The 19,978-nt window shown below is 42.5% G+C and overlaps 1 protein-coding gene across 5 annotated transcripts in view; it reads left to right on the forward strand.

Annotated features, from left to right (window-relative positions):
* The window catches only part of ddr1 (discoidin domain receptor tyrosine kinase 1), a 49,711-nt gene that overhangs the window by 11,329 nt on the left and 18,404 nt on the right, over positions 1–19,978 (forward strand). For 4 of the 5 annotated variants that reach the window (XM_031744349.2, XM_039619352.1, XM_039619353.1 and 1 more), the window contains exons 2-8: positions 6,529–6,686; positions 9,938–10,040; positions 13,768–13,843; positions 14,844–14,996; positions 15,833–15,980; positions 17,079–17,181; positions 18,150–18,336. In XM_031744349.2, the coding sequence (XP_031600209.1) occupies positions 6,587–6,686; positions 9,938–10,040; positions 13,768–13,843; positions 14,844–14,996; positions 15,833–15,980; positions 17,079–17,181; positions 18,150–18,336 (870 nt within the window). In that variant the 5' untranslated portion in view covers positions 6,529–6,586. Of the gene's footprint in view, positions 1–6,528; positions 6,687–9,937; positions 10,041–13,477; positions 13,610–13,767; positions 13,844–14,843; positions 14,997–15,832; positions 15,981–17,078; positions 17,182–18,149; positions 18,337–19,978 lie in introns of those variants that run through there. The other variant, XM_039619355.1, reaches the window with a different exon arrangement.

A 19,978-nucleotide genomic window follows, 5' to 3' on the forward strand; every position in this document is an offset into this window, starting at 1 on the left:
GTGACTGTGAAGGCCATTTTACAGAGAAACCAGTTTGAGATGATTGCAGCTTTGCATATGGTGCCTTATCATCCTGGAAGCAGCCATCAGAGGGTGGACACACTGTATTTTCATGGTCAGCAACAATACTCAAGTAGACTGTGGTGTTTAAATGATGCTCAATTGTTACTAAAGTGTTAAACGGCTCGAAATGTGCCAGAAAAAAAATCTCCCACCTCATTAAACCTCCAGCAGCCTAAACTGTTGATACAAGATACGATGGACCCATGTTTTCATCCTGTTTACACCAAATTCTGAATTTTTGCATCAGAAATCAAGAGTGTTCAGACCAGGCTTTTTCCAGTCTTCTGTAGTCAAGTTTTATTTTGGCTTGTGTGCATTGTAACATCTGTTTGTGTGGCACAGAGTGTGGTCTTCTGCTGCCAGAGCCCCTAAGCTTCAAAGTTGGTCATGTTGTGAATTCAGAGATGCTAGTCTTCAGAGATGAGATATAAGTGATTACTGCCGCCTTCATGTGAACTCGATTCAGGTTAACCATTCTCCTCTGACATCAACAAGTCATTTTCACCCAGAGAACCACCGCTTACTAAACATTTTCTATCTTTCAGACTGTTCTCTGTAAACCCTAGAGATTGTTATGTAGCAAAATCAGAGTAGATCAACGGTTTCTGAAATACTCTTGCATCAGCAACCATGCCACAATCAAATCACCTTTCTTAGTCATTCTAATGCTCAGTTTGAACATCAGCAGGTCATCTTCACCATGTCTACGTGTCTACATACACTGGGTTGCTGACATGTGAGTGGTTGGTTAAACATCTGTGTTAATGAGCAGGTGAACCTAGCAACGTATCTGAGTGTGTAACGAATACCACTGCTGCAAAGCGCACTACCTTTGTGATCATTTTATTGCTGTTAATTAATTGTAAAATGTAAAGAAACATAAAATAATAATAACTCTAACATCAACGTTAAATTAATTGAAAATGTTGTAATTATTAATCAGTCACAGATCATAAATGAATCAAGGAATATCTACACAGGCGTTCAGTGCACCTTTTGTTTTTTAGAAACATCACTCCCGTGTGTTACCTAAAGCAAGTCTGTGTTTTTAAAATTCTGAGAGCTTATTCTAATTTAGCTGTTTGAGTGTCCAGAGCATCAGCCTTCAAAGATTCAATCACAGTCTCAAAATGGCAAAAAATAAATATTTCTTATGAATTTCATCAGCGTGTTATTGCTCAAAGACATAAAAAGTGTGCTGCATATTTTATTCAGCAGTGAATTATTCTCTCTATAGAACAGCACAGTCTGGCTTTAATTATAACCAAGCAAGACAAAAAAATACATCAGCGACTGAAGTCTGAGAAACATACGCCTCACAGGTTCCAAACTGGCACTTTAAATGGTACCTGCAAGGCGACTCCAGGATGCTTGCTTTCTGTGAAAGATTTACAAAGAAGGGAAAAAGCCTCATATCTGAGACAGGCCAACAAAAGGTGAAGATTAGTCTGAGGAGGGAAAACAGCCAGTGGAAGACGTGTCTGGTTTTTTTTCTCTTCAAAATGTTTTCTGGAAGCGCAGCATCCTGGAGTCGCCTCTCCACTGTTGACGTTAAAACTGCTGTTTTGCTGTAACCTTTCATAAAACTGCCAATTAAGGCCCTGTGAGGTGTCTTTTTCTCAAGCTAGAGTCTCTAATGCACTTGTCCTTTTGCTCAGCATTGCACGGTGGCCTCCTACTTCTTTATAAGGCCAGTTTGTGCTCATCTATGGACTGAGTGGTACACACCATCATATAAAATCTTAATTTTTTCTTTTATTTGTGACAATTTCCTCCATAAAGAAGCATCCTTTCTTTTAGAGCTAAAATACTCTGACAAATTTGAGAAGAAAGCTCCTTTTTTCAGGTCAATTTGAAACTATAATCGAACCCATAAAGGCTAATGATCCAGACACTCAGGTAGCCAAATGTATTCCTTGTGTAATCAGCAGAACAGTTTTCAGCTGTGCATACACACTCATGAAATGATAAATCAGCCTTTTAACATCCGAAACCTGCAGTAGGTACTGCAATTTGTTTCAGTGGAACACGAGACTTTACACCTACGGAGATACTCCAATAAAAATAATGAATGACTCATAATTAATGGCGCCATCAATCACTGATTGTAATTTGGAACATTTATCATCAGTTAAAATAGAAAAGGGGGGGGAGTGTTCTTCAAAAATAAAGACATTTCTAAGCGACCCCAAACATTTTGAGCAGCAGTGTTTTGGCAAGTGTAAATGATCATATTCATCAAGTTGATAAGTTGATGCATTCTGCTCCAGAAACTTGAAAGATAAGCAAATAGTAAGCAAACATGGCCAGTATGAAACGCATAAAATGAAATTTGCTAAGGTTGCTGTTCGGCAGAACCCTTGACAGGAAAAATGGACGAAGTATCAACTGTGATTGATTACCTCTCTTAGGTTTCGAGCCTGTGCAGCTTTATTTTTTCTACTGTACTGACACAAACTGATACTAATGGCTGCAACAAAAAAATAGCCTACAAGTCAAGATACACTTTGGATAATAGTCAGCGGCGATGTGAACCGTGCAGAGTTTGCAATTCAAGTATTAAAACATGCAAAATAATGTGGAGGAAAAAACCAAAACAAACTTTTACATCATTTCTGATTTTTTTTGGGGGGGTGGCTTTATTGGACAACTGGAAAGAATAATGAAGGCTAAAATTTGGGCCCAAGGCGAGGAGCTCCGCAGAAAAGACGCTAACCAGAGCCAAGGAAGTCTTGCCAGCTTTCGCTGAAGCAATCTAATTATAGCGACTGGCACGCTAGCTTTAATGATGCAATGGCTGCTAACTTTAAAAAAGTTCTCCCGTGTGTCCGTCCCTGCTCTCGTCTCTGTCTCAGACATGTTTGTTTTGTTTTTTTTTTGCTGTGCAGGACAGAAACAGCAGCTGCTCATAAGTATTCACAGTCCTGCTCGTGGATTAGCAGAGACAAAATGTGAGCGTAGATTGGACTGCACACTGCGCTGCCTCCTCCAGAACACAGCGGGCCCTTCTCATTCTCTCTGAGCGCTAACCACAGCTGTTCAACACCACTTGACTTTTCCTAACAACAATGTTCTCAGATGGCTGTGGCCACTTTTGTTCCTGCTCGCTGAAACAGTTGCTCTTCTGGTTTTCTTTAATGTCTTTGTCTCTCGGTGGTGTGTTGGATGAGAACTCGTTGCCTTGCTGACAAAAACGGTGATGAGACGCTGTTCAGGATAATGTTTGTTGATATCACCGTGGTTGTTATAGTGATTGCCTTGGATTTGTGGCCCCACTCATCAGTTTCAACTCTTTGAGTGTTTTGGGGAGGTTTTTTTGCACGCCGAGCTTGGTCCAGTAAGCCCCATATTTCGGCATTGTGTCATCAGGCATATGTGCATTCAGATAAAGGGGGAAAAAAGATGGCACTCTTTTTTTTTTTTCTCTTTCATTTTCTCTCCTCGCCGTGAACACGTGCACCGTGTATTGGTTGCGTTGTGACTGCCATTCAGGACAGCTGCACCGGCTCGGTCCCCACGCACCCATGCGTACACGCACTACAAGGCCATAAGTCACCATTTCTGCACCACCTCACAAATACTCACATTCATGTAACCGTGTCATCGCTGCTGTTGCCCCTCCACCCCGTTGTGCCTGAGCTGACTCTACTATTCCCTCTGTTTCCATACATTCCCTCTGCCTGCCTCTCTCCCCCCTCCCTCCGATCCTCTGTCACTACAGCTGTGTGTCAGCTGTTGGCCTGTCCCAGTCTACTCAGAGATGAAGCTGAAATGTAAAGGGTCTGCAGGGAAGACAGCCTGGCCCCTCTGTTTCACCCAGCTGTCACTCCCACTTCAGACTTCCACTTATCATTAAGGCTTCTTTCTTCCTTCTTGCTTCCCCATCGGAAGTTTTCTTCAGTTTTTGTTTTTTTGTTTTTATATCTGTAAGAGTCAAGTGCTTGATTGGTGTTTCTTTTGCTTCTAGTTTTTCCTGCCTTCGGTGTTCCTCTGTCTACTTCTTGGTGTTTATTGTTGGTCATTCTCAGCTTTGTGTTGCTTTGAGGGTTCGTTTTCTTGTTTAGCTCATCTTTTTTCTGTTCTTCGACATGGATCCAAATTTCAGGAGGATCGCTGCTCCTCCTACAGTGTTGGTCAGGATTTAATCCAACACGCACACACTGATCACCTAATGGGGCTTCACAGAAACGTTGCTGAAGGTCAACGTTGGATTTATTGTTTTATGTGCACTTTTCCATTTTCACAGCATAACCTTCATGCACGCCACCCACAATTTCACCAAATTCTCACTTTGCATTTACTGAACAATATTCAGTTCAAACCACTTAGTGAAGCCCTTAACATCAGATTCTCTGTGTTGATACATTCGGCACAAAATGATAAAGAACTTTTGATCGCTTTACCACGCCTGCTGCATAGCATTTCGAGTGTCGTAATCTTATTGGTCATTATGATTGAGGGAGTGGTCCTATTGGTCGACTTCCACGTTAAGAAGGTTTAAGCCTTTGTATCACCATTAGACATCACATCAGACACGATCATGCTTTATTTTTACCATGTTTACTAATGACCATGTGGTCCTAATGCTCCTGAACTCAAACACTTTTGTTTGGTGGTGAACAAGATGAATTTGTCCCAAATAAGACTGTTTAACTCCTTAACTTCTCTTTGAATTTTAATTCTGATCAAAAACATTTGTGTAACTGGGTGATGGACAATACAGCCAACCAATGGGAAGAAAACTTATCACTTTCATTCTGTACATATTACAATAACCTGTGAACTGTTTGATGTGAGTTGGATGAGATTCAGTTCAGTTTTATATATATATGGCACCAAATCACTACAACTATTGCCTTAAGGCACATTATTTTGTAAGGCAGAGTCTACAATGTTAGATAAAAAAACTCCAACAATCACACTGTCCCCTATGAGCCAGAAAAAGTGGGAAGGAAAAACTCCCTTTTAACAGGTTGTTCTTTTCCTCCTTGGTGGTCAGCAGCCCTGCTCTTGTTAGTATTTGTTTCACTGTATCCGCCTGAGATGTGTTCCCACCTGTATATTGGCTCTCTGTGCATATACAGTGTTACTGTCTTTCATCTGTCTGCTTACCTCTCACTCCTCGTGCTTCCTGTGCTCCTTTTGTGGTTTCCTGTTTTGTTTAACGTCTGGAATTTTGGGACTCTACGATCAGCCTTTTACAAAAAAAGAGCTCATATTCTGTTTGTTTTGCCGTCTCCTGTGTCTTGCGTTTGGGTCCAAAATCTACACTTGCATGACATGCTCTGGTACCAGTTTATTAGTCACTAGCTAAAACTGTATAAATATAGCCCAACTGTTAACACAGGAGACCTGCAGTAAATCCTGCCTCGATGACGGGTATAATGTACTGTTTTTGCTGAAACTAGAGAGGTATTTATTGAACTTTATTGCTGTTTTGGAAGCTCCATAGATGACAGTGCAGCTCAGCACCACGGACTAAAGACTCCAGAATGGCCATAAAGTAAAATCCACACCTCTCTAAAACAGTTTAGACAAAAACTAACAGGCTAACTTTCACGAGGGAAAGATTCATTACAGCTTTGGAGGTTTTTTTGTTTTTTGTTTGTTAAATTTTGAGAGGTGTACCTAATAAACTGTCCACTGAGTGCAGCTGTTTTGATGTTTAATGATCTTTAGAGCCTTTCTCTCTCGGTAGAATAAAACAATGTCTGTAATAAGCAAGTAATTTACTCAGTACTAACCTATCACAGGCTGCGTTTGTGTCCTCATTAACTCGAAACACTGACATCTGTCCTGTTCCCTTTCTTGTTGGCTCTCGTTTCTTCAGCCTTACAGTTTCATCTGTTTGTTATTTATTACAAACAAGCGTCTGTAACTGGCTGCTCCAAATGTGCTCCATCTCGTAAAGTAGGTTTGAAATCAGTAATTTGGAGATATGAATGGCATTTCAAATACAGAAGGAATGAAATTCTCTTGGAGTAGATGGTTGACGGCTAATTATACCATCCTCGGATACCAGGCTGTTTCGTTTGTAGCCTTCGTACAGGCAGCTTAGTATTATTGTATCGTGGCATTCTGGTGCCAGAGAGAAAAACAAATTAGCCTGTGAAAGTGGCCTTTGTTATACGGCTTTGTGCTTGCTCCTCTGGGGCTTTTGGCTCATTTCTGCATTTGGCATTGAAATTGTTGAGAAACAAATGATTGTGAGACACGCGACGTGCTTTGGAATAAGAGGATTTGACGGGGGGTTGGGTTATCGATGGCGATGGCGGGCCTGTGAGCTACGCAGCCTGGGGGTAGGGCTGTATGTGTGCATGTGAATGTGTGTATATATATATATGTATATGAAGTGAAATGATTTGTGGTCCTATGGTGCTGCGTGGTGTTTTCAATGGGGTTTTTTTTCTTCTTCTTTTTTTTTTATAGGAGATGTAGGTCTAAATGCCTTTTTCTCTGCGACAGGTATGCCTTTGGTCGTCAGTCTGACTCCCGACAGGTAACCAGGTGTGTTGCTGCTCTCATGGCCTCGACAACCCTGCGAGTGTTCCCTGTCGCTGTGGTCACCATCCTGGCAGTGCTGGCGTCGTCTGCAGAGAAGCATGAGTGGCACTTCGATCCAGGTGGGATGTCATCTATACATGTGTAGAGCAGAAAACATCGTGTCCTCAGTTTGAATTTGTTTTTGTTTGTGTCCTATTATATCCCCCCAAACTCAGACATGATTGCATTTTCAAACCTGTTACCCTCTTCCTCTCCTTGGGCACAGCAAACGCCTTCCCCGCTGCTCTGAAATTCTCCTCACATTCTCAGATCAGTAAGGCTCATTCTCCATCCACTATCAACAGGCTATCCTGTGTCCTCTCCCTGTCTGCCAGCCAGTTGTGTGAAACAGGAGAATAAGATAGCTAGGCAGCCCCCAACCGCCAGCTTGTCAAGACCGCTAATGCACAAGCAGTTCGTGAAAGTGTCAGTCAAAATGTCGGGGAAGGGAATGCATGAGGAGTTAGTGAATGTGTGCCAGCCAGGTGTAACCAGAGGAGGGTGTTTGCAGGGCGGTCAAACTTCGGACTGCAGCAGCTGCTCTGCGAATAAGAGCAAATTTGTAACTGTCATTACTCTCTTAATTATACATTAAGTAGTGTTTAATTCATTAATTATTCTTGAAATTATCTCCCTGCTGCCAGCATGTGACATTTAAGCAATATTTAAGCTGATATAAAACAACAAAAACTGAAACTCAAAAACTTTTTGCTTGAAGTTGCTTAAATGGTACCCAAATTACAACTGAAACAAGTAGTCCAATTATTAGACATGACATTTGCATGGGCGGTATCTTGATTAGCATTGCTCTGGATAGCAAAACATACTCTAGCTGTGCTGTTCTGTCCTGTACATTAGCCACAAGTCTTTTGGTGCCAGAAGATTTAGATCTGTGGTGGACCTGATTGGATGCAGGTAAACAGTCCACATAGTTTTTATTTTTTTGTTTAGTATCTGTATTCATAAGAAGTCACCGGTGCAGGGAAAAGGAAATCTTGGCCCAGATATCTGCTGGCATCACTGAAAGTAAAAATCAGGTGAGATGACTAGCCAATGAGTTCCCAGATTTTATTTGTCCAATGCTTTAATTGCATGATTACCAGACACCTGAAAAACTGAGAATATGTCCAACATCCTGAAAAATTAAGAAATTGTAACAAACAACTTCAACTAAATCAGAGAAGGGTAAAGAGAGTAAAGTTTGTGGCAATTGCTTTGTCTTGTTTTTTGGCCTTGGTAATTTTGGTGCAGGCTTTCAAATAAAGTGCACATCTTACCAGTGGAGTACCAGAGACCCAAAATAGAATTGACCAGGTAATGGCTAACAGTAACACAGCCAGTGTTAGTCCTTGAAAGGCCTGATGGTGTTTTTGTTAAACTGAATATTTGATTCTAGTCATTTGTGTCTGCATCTCATACACTGACTGCTTTTTAGCTTTCAAATCTCATTGGACGATGGATTGTTTTCCACACAGACTGTATATAAAGGATGGACTGAATCACCAGGGCATCACCCGCTGATTTGTGACGTCTCGTTTAGAAGCTTTGGCTCGTGGGTCTGTAACTCACAAAACAAACACATTGTTTTATTTAAAAAAGACTTAAAACAAGCTATTAAGATCATCTGAAATATTCACTAACATGTTCTAACAGTCTTTTTTCATGAACAGAGGAGTCTCCATCCCCTGTTGCCCATTCGAAATGTTTCTTCCATCTTTTATGTACATATTTTTATAAATGTATCCTTTTCCCTCTTGATCTTATGGTGTCTTGAGCTCTCGGTTGAAGTTTAGCTGCTGGTAGACGGTGATGGACTACGATCAGGGCAAACATTGTTCTCTGAAAGTAAAGATTCTTTTCCAAACAGTTTTCAAGAAAGACTTCTCTGATGGTCTCTGACACATAAGATTAAGCTCTATCTGGTTGTGCTTCTTTTTTTTTATTTAACTGGCTGAAAAAAAATTATATAGTGAAAACTGAAGAGGAGTGATTATTGGTAAAAGGTTATTATTTACAGCTCTAATTAAAGAATTGTTTTGGGAGGAGTAATTGCCTGTTAAATGACTGTTTGATTTATTACTTAATCATATCCGTGAATCTAGATAAATTAACAGGCTGTGTGGTGCAGTAGAGACACTCGCATTTTGTCTTGTAGAAATGATTAAATCAAGCTTGGCAGTTTGAGCAGCAAGGTTTGGTGCATGCGCTAAAGTTTAATGTAAGATGACAGACAGAGAAAGTGAAGCCAGAGGACACAGCGGGGCAGAGACGAGAGAGCGAGAGGTGAAAAGACTGCAGATGGCGGGCTGTTGACTGGCGATGTGGTATAATGATGATGATGTAATGAAATGGGCACCTGTCCTCAGGGTGTGGATGAATTTTGTGTGTGCGTGTGTGTGTTGCGTCCGTTGGGAGGTTTTAGGGTTTGTCATGCAGCCCGACATTCCTGTTCACTGAGTCAATGACAGAAACTGAGTTAGACGCCCACCCAACCCCCGCCTCTTTATGTCACCCTCAGCCAACCCTGCATATCACTGTCAGTAACCCCTTTCCACTTTATCACTGCCCAAACACTCCCGCAGCCTCTCACCCCCTCGCCTCCTCCTCAGATAGCGCCATCGTTGGGTAATCCCTGCCTGGGACCACGCTATCTGGATCGGCTGATAATGCTGCCGCTGGAGCAGAGTCGGTGCAGATATCTGAGACCTGTCTGTGTTCATTCCATCGCCCTTAGTTTCTTTCTGGCTTTAGTTCTCTCTCTGCAAATGCCCAACAGAAACGGGATCACTGGAGCCCTAAGGAGGTGGCTTTGTGTGAGCTGGAGAGCTGCATGGAAAGACAAAAGGGGAAAAAAAGAGATGGGAAAGGTGTGTTCTCAGAGATGACAGGTCACAGTATCTCACAGCGGGTGGCCTCATAAGCTGTGAGCATAAACTTGGAGGTGCATACGGGTATTACTGGCAGTCCGTCTAATGAAGTCACTTGTGACTGGTCAGAGAGATATTACCGGAATAAGTGACAGTGACATTGCATGAACTCAGCAGTACCAACGGACATGAAAGCAAATAAAAGCAAAGGTAGGAGCGTTACATTTTTCCCCGTCCACTCACTGTCTGTGTGAGTTATGAAGCATGAAGTCCGGAAGTTTTCCCAGAGATGACATAACAACATTATGCTCCGTGACCAATGATGACCACTCACGCTCTAATGGAAATATTAAGTTTCCCCTGGACATGTGCTCCATACGGAGGAGAATTTTTCTCATATCTTTATCCGGCCTGTGTCTTCCTCTCCCTCTCTGTCTCCGTCTCCCTCAACCCTTCCCTTACAGCTCAGTGTCGTTACGCCCTGGGGATGGAGGATGGCACCATCCCAGATTCTGACATCACCGCCTCCAGCGCCTGGTCAGACTCCACGGAGGCCAAACATGGAAGGTGAGAAGTGTGTGTCTGTGTGTCTGTTGTACGTAGAGTTCAAAGGTTGCTCTCAAATACCTAAGCACATTTCCACAAAGACAAACTTTTGTCTAAAATCTGTAGTTCTTCTTCCGCTTATGCTACAGTCACAACAAAAGTGATCTCTTTGCCTTTGAAACGGTTGCTTTGAAGATGGCCACAGTCAGCTGAGAAAGCAATAAAACAGCAATAAGATGAACTCAATGTGCAACTGAAGGTGATCAAATCTGTTGCAATCTACAGAGACAGAAATTCACAATACCTGTTTAGATTCAGAGTCCAGCCAGAACCTCAAAGAAAATGCAAAATGTGCATCGTAACCAGTATACAACCAGTATACACTGAGTAATGCATGGCAAAGAGACATGTTGCAGATGAGTTTCTGACTTGGATTGATTACAGTGTGTTGAATGTGTCTGTGTTTATGAATTAGATAACAGTTATTTTCAAACCTTTGCCAGTCTGTCTGATTTTAACTGCGGTTGTTTGGAGACAGGTAGCCTCCCACCATGCAACCTGTGCAACTGCCTTGTGATTAAAAGCCGGTCGCCACAAACACCTGCAGTCATCAGACATCTACAGACTTTTCCAAGTTGCGAGCAGGTTGCCGTCCCGTTTTTACCCTCCCGTGACTGAGCCATTGAAGAGTTACGCTTGAATTCTGCTTCAGCAAGAAATCTACTTCGTAACTTATGACGAAACCCATCTAACCCCACGCCGTAACCTCCAATGCCAGTCAGACTCGGTGAGGGCTGCGTCGACCCGAGATGAGTTACATTTCTCCAAAAAGGTGCATGCCGGGTTACGTGGAAAGTTATAACACAGGGTTAAGAGCGGTTTCTGGTTACGATGGCTGAAAAACAGTTTTCAACAGCAGTGATGTCACCGTGCACCAACACACACACCTTTGGGTTCACATCTGCATCAGAGCAACTAAGTGAAGGTTTCAGGGGATGATAAATTGCTTGATTTTCGTCCAAGTGCTATACTCTGTTACTATTAGAAAGTAAAAAATGGCAGATTTACAAGGTTTTTTAGGACGACAGCAGCGACTCGGCTTATTTTGGATGTGTGCTGTACAGTAATTAAATTCAGAAGTTCTTTTCCTATTATTCCTGGCTGTCACCGCTTTGATGTGGTGAGATAATACAGCTCAGACAGCAGACATCACCACGCAGTGAAAGTGTAACAGTGACTAAATGAATACAGACTTGATGTTCGCTGTGACGGATTACGTAACTCGAATAACTTCTCAGAGCGTGCGATTTGATTTTCACACCGTATTGAGATCAAAAAGAACAATTAGACGCCTGGAGAAGTAGGGAAAAAATGCAAAAGGATGGTTTGAGAGCAGAATGATTAGGGTTGATGTGAGGTGTAATGGATTGATGCACGCAAAACCACAGGTGTGGTGCTTCTAAAATTGGGTTGCTTTTTCTTTCCAAGCCAGCCACGGGAGAAAGCTTCTTATAAAGAAAACATAATCACCTCTTTGAATAGCAGCACCGACTGGGATCTCAGCTGGTTTCTACTTGATAGGGCGGATTTAATAGCCTGGTAGCGGTCGTCTGAATTGCCGCCCACATTTCTGATTTGTTCAGCGAATCATATACAGAGTCTTTAAGTGTAGCAAAATGGTAATTGGGCCCAATTATCAGGCTGCGTTATTGTCTCTTTCAGGAGTCAAGATGTCACGCTGGCCACTTGTCATGCTCTGTAAAAGAGCTGCTGTTGTATTTAAACTTGCTGAGCAAAATTGAAGCGATCTCTCTTCCACAGGAATGAGATATTCCAGTGCTCATGCTCATGTCACGCCAGGCCGATGTGCTGTCTTATTTTCAGTCTGTTGGCACCGAGCTAAAGTAATTTTTAGCAGGTTTATTAGATTAAGGTGGTAATTAGATCACCACCTTATCTGTCTGGCTGTAAGGTCTGCAACATGCTACAGCCACGTGTAATGTGTGGGATCGTGCATGTGTGTGTTTGGGTTCACTTGCCTCCATCAGCTTGCTGGGTTGGGTCTCTTGGCAGAGCGTCTAACCATGTGGAAATGATTATTAGCGCAGCCTCTTTTTAAGGCACATCAGGGAGATCCAAAGAGAGAGAAAACAGAGAGAGCAGCGGACACGAAGTTTAAAAAAAATAAATAAATAAAAATAAAAGAAGTGTGAGGTGGATGGCGTGCTGAAAGGTTGGGGGGAAATTAATCTGAAAGCAGGGTTTATTAGGGAGGGTGGTGTGTGGAGGGAGAGATGCAGAGCTGGTAGGTGATTACTCTTGGCCAGTGGAATACCAGCTTATTGGTTGGAGCAAGAGAGGAAATGATGGAGGGAATGAGTGAGCTGTGAACAATGGGAGACGAATGAAGAGTTGGCTGGTATTTAAGGAGGAATCAAAAGACAGACACACAGAGAGACGGGAGAAAAATGAGTTACTTGGCAGAGCGCTGTTCTGTAATGTTATCCATGCTGGCTGGTGCACGCTAGCTCTCCCTCCTCATCCTCTCTCCATTAGAGGACACTTGGTGGAGCCCTAATGTGTTGATATCATCTTGTGGTTCCCAGCAGCATGATCTCACCCGCTGAGGGGAGAACGGGAGTGATTAAAGTCCAAGCATCGCTGTCAGTGCGACCGAGTTGATACAGTGATTTGTTTTGGTGGTCTGAGCAGCAGCTTTCATTTTGAGAGAAGCCCCACGGTGGTCAGAGCGCGGTTGTGGCCTGGCGTCTGTTCCAAAGCTCCTCGATACGAGTCGGAGTCGCACACAGCCAACTTTGTGGTCGTCGCGCGGCTGCTCCGCGGTGCTACTATGAACTTTTCTTCTCAGGGTTAGGGTTTGGGCTGAGTGAGAACCTTTGGCGCGTGTGTGGTCGTGGCAGGCCTGCGAGCAAAGATTGGTCCTGACGCTCGACACCGCACAGAGCTTGTTGTGAGGTTTGAAGAATGTGGAGGAGCCGGTAATTTTCACTCTGCTCCTTTCATCTCGTTTCCTCTCTTCATGAGCCGCTTGTGTTCTCTGCTTTTTCCATGAGATTGGTTAACTAAAGTAAACCGAGTGCACAAAAACATTTCAAGATAAAAACTAGACTTTTGAAAAGTGAAACCACATTCCAGAAAAATAAACAAACTCTAATGCAAAATATATGCAAAATATATATATGCAAAATATATATACATATGTATATAAAACATATGTATATAAAAACTATATATAAAAACTGAAACCAACATTTTTAAACACTGAAAGCAGCAAATCCACTCTGGACCCTAAAGTGAAATTAAAAACACAGATTCAACATAAACTAAAAATCTAAAAAATCAATATACAGTAATAACAGGGGTCTGCAGGTTTTCTCAGTCTCTCTGTCTTTAGCCATTTCCGGGTTTCATGTGTCTTTCTCTCTTTGTCAGATAGTGTTGTCGTATTTATATGTGAATGTTTGGCTGCTGTAAAATCCAATTTGTGCTGGAGGAGGTTTGGACTGTTTACGCTGAATTCTCACTTGTACCTCTGCACACTGCCAGCACTCGGGGTTTTGATGCAGTCGGTCGGTAGCCATGTTTGTATCTGCGTGCGAGTGTTTGCATGTGGGACTGGGATTTCGTGAACTTCCGACTTGTGTTTTTGCTTTAAACAACTCGCAGTTTGTTTTCCTTTACTGTTATCTGACATTATCATCTCTCTCCATCTCCGTCTCTTTCTCAGGTTGAGTACTGGAGAGGGGGACGGAGCGTGGTGTCCATTAGGATCCGTGTTCCCCAGCGGATCAGAGTACCTTCAGGTGGGATGCTCATCTTTTTCTGCTTTGATTTGCAGGTGCAGTTATTGCTCAGTACAGCTGCTGGTTTCGTGAAAGGTATTGATTGATATTTAATGATTAACAAGGTGTGAGTGAATTTGTAACCATTATAAAAGTCTGTTCAATAATTCAGACAGATCTTTACTTTGAGGTGGTTTTGCAGAAGCTATAAGGTTTCGTTGGGCATAATAATAAAGTGCAAACATACTGTTTAAACATTCAGGAGAAAAAATGTAGAGTCTGCTTTTCTACTTGTGCATGTACATGTGCCAGAACTCTGGTTTCCTCCCACAGCTACAAACATGCTTGTTAGGCTAATTGAGGATTCTAAACTGGCAGTGAATGTGAAGGTTGCCTTTCTCTCAGTGTTAGTCCCTGTGATGGACTGGTGATCCGTCCGGGCCGTACACAGCATCTCGCCCATCACAGCTAGGGTAGACTCCAAAGGTTAAGAAATCGGGTGGATGGATGTTTGTTACAGTTGTGCAACAAAGTGCAACAAAGATAGGATTTTATTTTACCAGTCATTATGTTTGTTACCTCTGGGCAGAGGCAGGGTCGCTGTTTTCCTTTTTCTTCTACTAATGCATGCGTGTGTCACTCCCAGCTTTTAGTAGATACTGAAAGACAGATAAGATCTCTTTATGCTCTTCATGAGTTCTCCTTTAAAAATCATTGAAATGGCAGTGGTGAAGAAGCTCTTAACTATAATCCTACAAGGACACACATTTGTCAGTCTAGACTGCGCTAATCATCTTTTTTCTACATCAAGGTCATTGATATCCTCCCAAATCAGCTCTTTGCATTCTGAGCACACACTCTTTAAACTATCACAAGCATATGAGAATAAGTCATAAAATATATTGAAATTGAAGCATATGAGTAAATATAGGTAAGTTTGGAAGCATCCCAGTACTTTTAAATCTTGTTGCCATTTCCAGCTTTCTGAGTGACATACGTTGTGATCATCTGTGATCTGTAGATTGACCTGCGCAGACTCCACTTCCTGGCTCTGGTCGGCACTCAGGGTCGCCACGCTGACGGGCACGGTCAGGAGTTTGCACGCAGTTACCGGCTCCGCTATTCCCGAGATGGAGAGAAATGGATCACCTGGAAGGACCGCTGGGGCCAAGATGTAAGTGGGATTTTTCTCACGTCCTCTCCTTGATTACAAATGAACTGGATCCCTCTGTTTCTGTCACGCCTGGTAAACAAATGGAGCGAAATAACAGTTTGAATGTCATTAAATGAGCAAGTGGGGTGTCAACACAAGAAACATACAGCTGAGGGCGACTCCATTATTGATAGGATACGACTTAATATCCTGGGGCTGTTGAGTATAAACGAAGTGTTAATCACAGCTATCTGTATAATTCATTTGCATTTGATTTACTTATTATTCATTGTGAAGTTGAGCAGTTTGGAGCTAAGCCAAGCTAGACTCTTGCCTTTGCTTCCGGCTGAACAATGCAACGAATGCATGTGCAGAGTTCATATTATTTTAAAGCCCCTATTATTGCATCTGTTGAATATTTGATTTGGTGATACATCGTACTCTGTGTTTTGTACCACTCTTACATGGCAGCTTGGGAATTACAAACTCCGACAACAAAATGTTTAAGGAAGGCCTTACACTGTTTGGCTCTCACTTGCATTTATTATTCTGGACCTTATATTGACACACAACAAATATTGAGAAACTGCAAACCGAAGTAATTTTTTTGCGTTAATGTGTTTCATCCAAAAACAGCCTGAGGCTCTAACCTCTCAAATCAATCATTCTTTGCACCTTTATGTATTAAAGAAAAAGTTCAGTCGGTTCATTTCAGCTCCTCTTGGATTAACAAATACAGAAAATGCACTCTGAATAAAATCTGGGAGCCTTAAGGTGTGGATTTATTCAACCTTACAGTTATTAGCAGAGGCGAGCAACATGCTGTGTGATTGAATATTTGAACTGCTCTCCCTTAGGTGGTGTCTGGTAATGAGAACACCTACGATGTTGTGCTGAAAGACCTCGGACCTCCCATTGTGGCTCGCATGGTGCGATTCTACCCCCTCGCCGACCGGGTTATGAGCGTTTGTCTTCGGGTGGAGCTCTATGGCTGCCTTTGGAACGGTGAGTGTGTTTGAGCGTGGAGTTGATGGACGCAAAGACGCACAACGTCCCTGATTTTACAGACACTCGTTTTGTCTGTGCTAGGCGATGCGTGCCCTCCAGATCAGATAAAATATTTCATATGGTGAAGATGGCTTAGCTGGCTGTCATCCCAGGTTTGATCCTGTATCAGATGGTAATGATCCCAAGTGTGTGGGTTGTTTTTTTTTTTCCATGCATTCCATACATCGAATTGAGGCATTCAAATTTACAGCCTTTGTGGGATTTGGCCAAATAAAAGAAGCCCCATATTGATGAATGGTGTTGGTCTCCATGTTTGCTGAAGCACAACACTGACTCACTGAGTATTTATGTCTCCTATCCTGCCCCACCCACCTCCCTCAGACGCTCACTGGGTTGTCAGTAAATCACAACTGCCACTGGCACTATAAGACCAGTTCCCGGTCTGTGTCTTCAGGGACACCATCCCTCTGAAATATGCTTGAATGTGGCTTTCGGCTCTTTTCCCTTTTCGTTTTTCCTACGGGCTGGAGATTATGCAGAATCTACACAATGTGATGCTTTGCACACATTTGACCTTTTATTTCATTCCATATCAGATTTTAGAGAGGCAGCACAATGTCACCCCGTTATTATTCCTTAGCTTTAACTTTGGACCTGGTTGGCTCTCAAGCACTCACACACCGGTACCTGCAAATACTCACATCTAAAGACACATGTTTATGTGCAATCAGGGCGTGCTGCACATGTTATGTGAAGAATTGTGTTTATTTTGGGTAGCAAAGCACCGGGCTGGAGTCAGCGTTACTGACGTCACCTCTGTTCTCAGGGAGTGGGCTGATTAGGTGTACATTAGAGGCAAGGAGGCTCGAGTTCCGCTGGTTGATGGTGACTGGGGCCAAGCAGGCCCGAGAAGCCGGCCTTTTAGTTTGTTTTACTGCTTGAAATCCAGCTGTAGCAGTTCTTCCCTGCAGCTGTGATTTCTGTTGGCTCTACATGTTGAACTACTCACAATGAAAACGGAAAAAAGTCTCGTTTTAAACGTCTTGTTTCAAGGAACTCTCGACTAATATTTCTTCCCGTCTTGCTGTGTTTCAGATGGGTTGAAGGCTTACACAGCTCCAGTGGGTCATGTCATGCAGCTGCCCGGCATGTCTGTGTATCTCAACGACTCCACCTATGATGGGAGCACGGAACAAGGGTAAGACGTGCATCTGCTCCGAGCATCTTTTCCATTTTCTTTTTTATGCACGAGTATGCTGGATTTCCATAAACGCCTGGATTTCGCTTTAATGGAAATGTGCAGGCATGGCCTCGTTTATAAATCACGGCACTGCAGCGGCAAATGTGAAATATGATCATGACAACAATTCACACCACATTAGTGACACCCAGGAATGTGGGGTGAAGCGCTATCATGATGATATTTGTGGCTTCATCAATGGAGTAACAAAAACTGTGCTTATCACATCTGCTAGCTCTGAAGCCAAATCCTCTCATGAGCTTTATCCAGTCGGCCTAATCGAAAGGGAATGACATTATTTTCTTTAGTTGTTCGGGGATTTGAGGCATGTTTCCTGGCCATGAGGTTTTTGGTAGGGAGCCATGGAGGGGGTGAAATGGGGGTGGTGTCCAACCCTGCGTGGGCTGTGCACTTAATGGGGCTGAAATGTTTTGTTAGCCAGTGATGTAGCACTTTTGATGTAATCCAGACGCTCCTGTAGCAAAACGCACGGGTGAGGGCTCATATGGTCGGCAGTGGGGGGAACTGTTTGGGGATCCAGGTCTGTTACTTAGTGTTTGCTGTTTGCTGAGGTGTGTGTTTGTAGGGGAAAAACGAAGTGGGGTTGAGGTTTGTGTTTGAACTTGTGTTCGTGTGTGTGCATCCTGGTGCACGCAGCTTTATTTCTGCTTTAAATGGTAAATGTACGGGTCCTTACAAAGCACTTTCTTCTCTTACTGAGCTCTAAAAGCCACACTCAGACACACAATTGGTGCTTTATTCTGTGCCTTTATACACTTTTTCTCTCTCTCTTTTTTTTTTTTTAACCTCTTGTGCGCACAAAAGCCAATTTGGGGTTCAGTAGCAATGCAATAAGTGCCCGAGGACACTTCAACACTTTGCACTACCTCATTACCTACAGCTACCTGTTGCATGTGTGTGTGCAGGATACAGTTTGGAGGCCTTGGTCAGCTGTGTGACGGTGTCCTGGGAGGAGACGACTTTACAAAGACTAAGGAGTTGAGGGTGTGGCCTGGGTATGACTACCTGGGCTGGAGCCGGGAAGCTCTCGGGCAAGGCAGCGTGGATATTGAGTTCCACTTTGAGAAACCACGAGTCTTCCACCACATGCAGGTAGGGACTCGAAGTTGTGCTTGTGTGCAGTAGTGCGTGTATAAATCTGTGCGGGGCGTTGTTATCTCTGCAGATAGCGTCGCTCTGCGTGTAAATCAGAGATGCCGTTGCGGCTAAAAGCGATAGTCAATGGTCTGTGCCTTCCAGGAGATCCACTTTGTAAAAATGATCATCTTTAGAAACCGTCACTCATTATGTGTTTATATAATCTCATATCAGGTCACATTTCAGTGTATTTCCTGTGTTTTTGTTCTGGGTGAACAATTAAGAGGAGATGGCAGGACTTTGTTCATGGAGATGTGAAACTGCCATAGTAAATGAAAGAAAGAGAGTTGGTAAATATCATTAAAATCTACATTTTTACAGTTTAAAATTGAACATAGACCTTGACTTATTAAAGAAAATGTGGCATAAATGGTTTCCATTTGCTTCCCCCTGCTCTCCCCTGTTTATTCACACGTCCATGTATTAATATTAATTTAAGAAATACTAATTTATTTATGGATTTATTTCTGTATTATTTTTTCTTTGCGTGTATTCCCGCTGGTAGAAAACTAATAGCTTTGTTCTGGCTGGTGCAGTTACACTTTGAATAATCCCCCCTTTATAAGCAGAAATGCATAAAGAACAAACACAAAAATAAATACATTTTGGGAAATAAATATGAGGGAAAATGCAAAGGAAAAATAATACATGTATAAACAGGGCAATCAGTACCAGGAGGGAAATGAACACAGGAGCTTATTAAAACTGAGATTTCTCCCCATATATAACATTTAAATTGATTGGTGCATTTAAGATCTTATAAATGTATTTATTTAGTTAATATTAATTTTTTTGGCAGTTTAAACCCTCCACAGTTTCCATCCAACAGGAATCTCTTTGTCTGTGTGATACAGTTCAAAGCACAGTTCAATAAATGGGGCGTCCTTGATGCATATCATCCTTTTCAGCTTAAAATGAAGATCTTTTTTTCTAACTGTCTTTCTCATCTAAGTACACAATGATAAACCACGCAGTAAAGGCAAATGTGCCAAAAAAACCCCAAAACAACTTAAGTTGAGAAAACCAGACAGCAGTCGAATCAAACTTTCTTTTTTGTGGGCTACAGTCTGAACGTTTGGAGCACCTCGATGCGTCAAGCTTATCGAAGGCACAAAAATGTTCTTTAACTTTTGTCAACTGCTCTGTGTCTGTCTTCCTGTCTTCCTGTGTTATGAACAAGCCATTAAGTTGACAAAGAAGTATTTATAATTAATACATTGTTTTGGTTGATTAATTATCTCATTAGCCCAAAACAATCATGTCCCATTTCTCCATCTGATGAAACTGCTTAGAAATTCCTTTGTCTCCAAGCAGCTCGGGCCCTAAAATGAACTCCATCAGCACCGTTATGTGTCTGTGTCGCTCTCTTTTTTTTAAACAGCACTAAGTTCCTTTATCTGCAGCGTCAGGAAGCAACATTTTTACTGGAATAGCTCTGCAGCCATTTAATTAGTTTGAATGCGCCATTGTTTATGATGGGACAGTGCATCAGTGCTCGTCTCTCTGGGAGCCACCAAATTGCATCACAGTCTGTTTGTGCGTCTGTGCGGCTTTTGGGGTTAGTTTGTGGAGCAATGAGGGGGATAATGGTGTGAAG

This window comes from Oreochromis aureus, linkage group 11 (assembly GCF_013358895.1).
Source record: "Oreochromis aureus strain Israel breed Guangdong linkage group 11, ZZ_aureus, whole genome shotgun sequence".
In the NCBI taxonomy this organism is placed as follows: domain Eukaryota; kingdom Metazoa; phylum Chordata; class Actinopteri; order Cichliformes; family Cichlidae; genus Oreochromis; species Oreochromis aureus.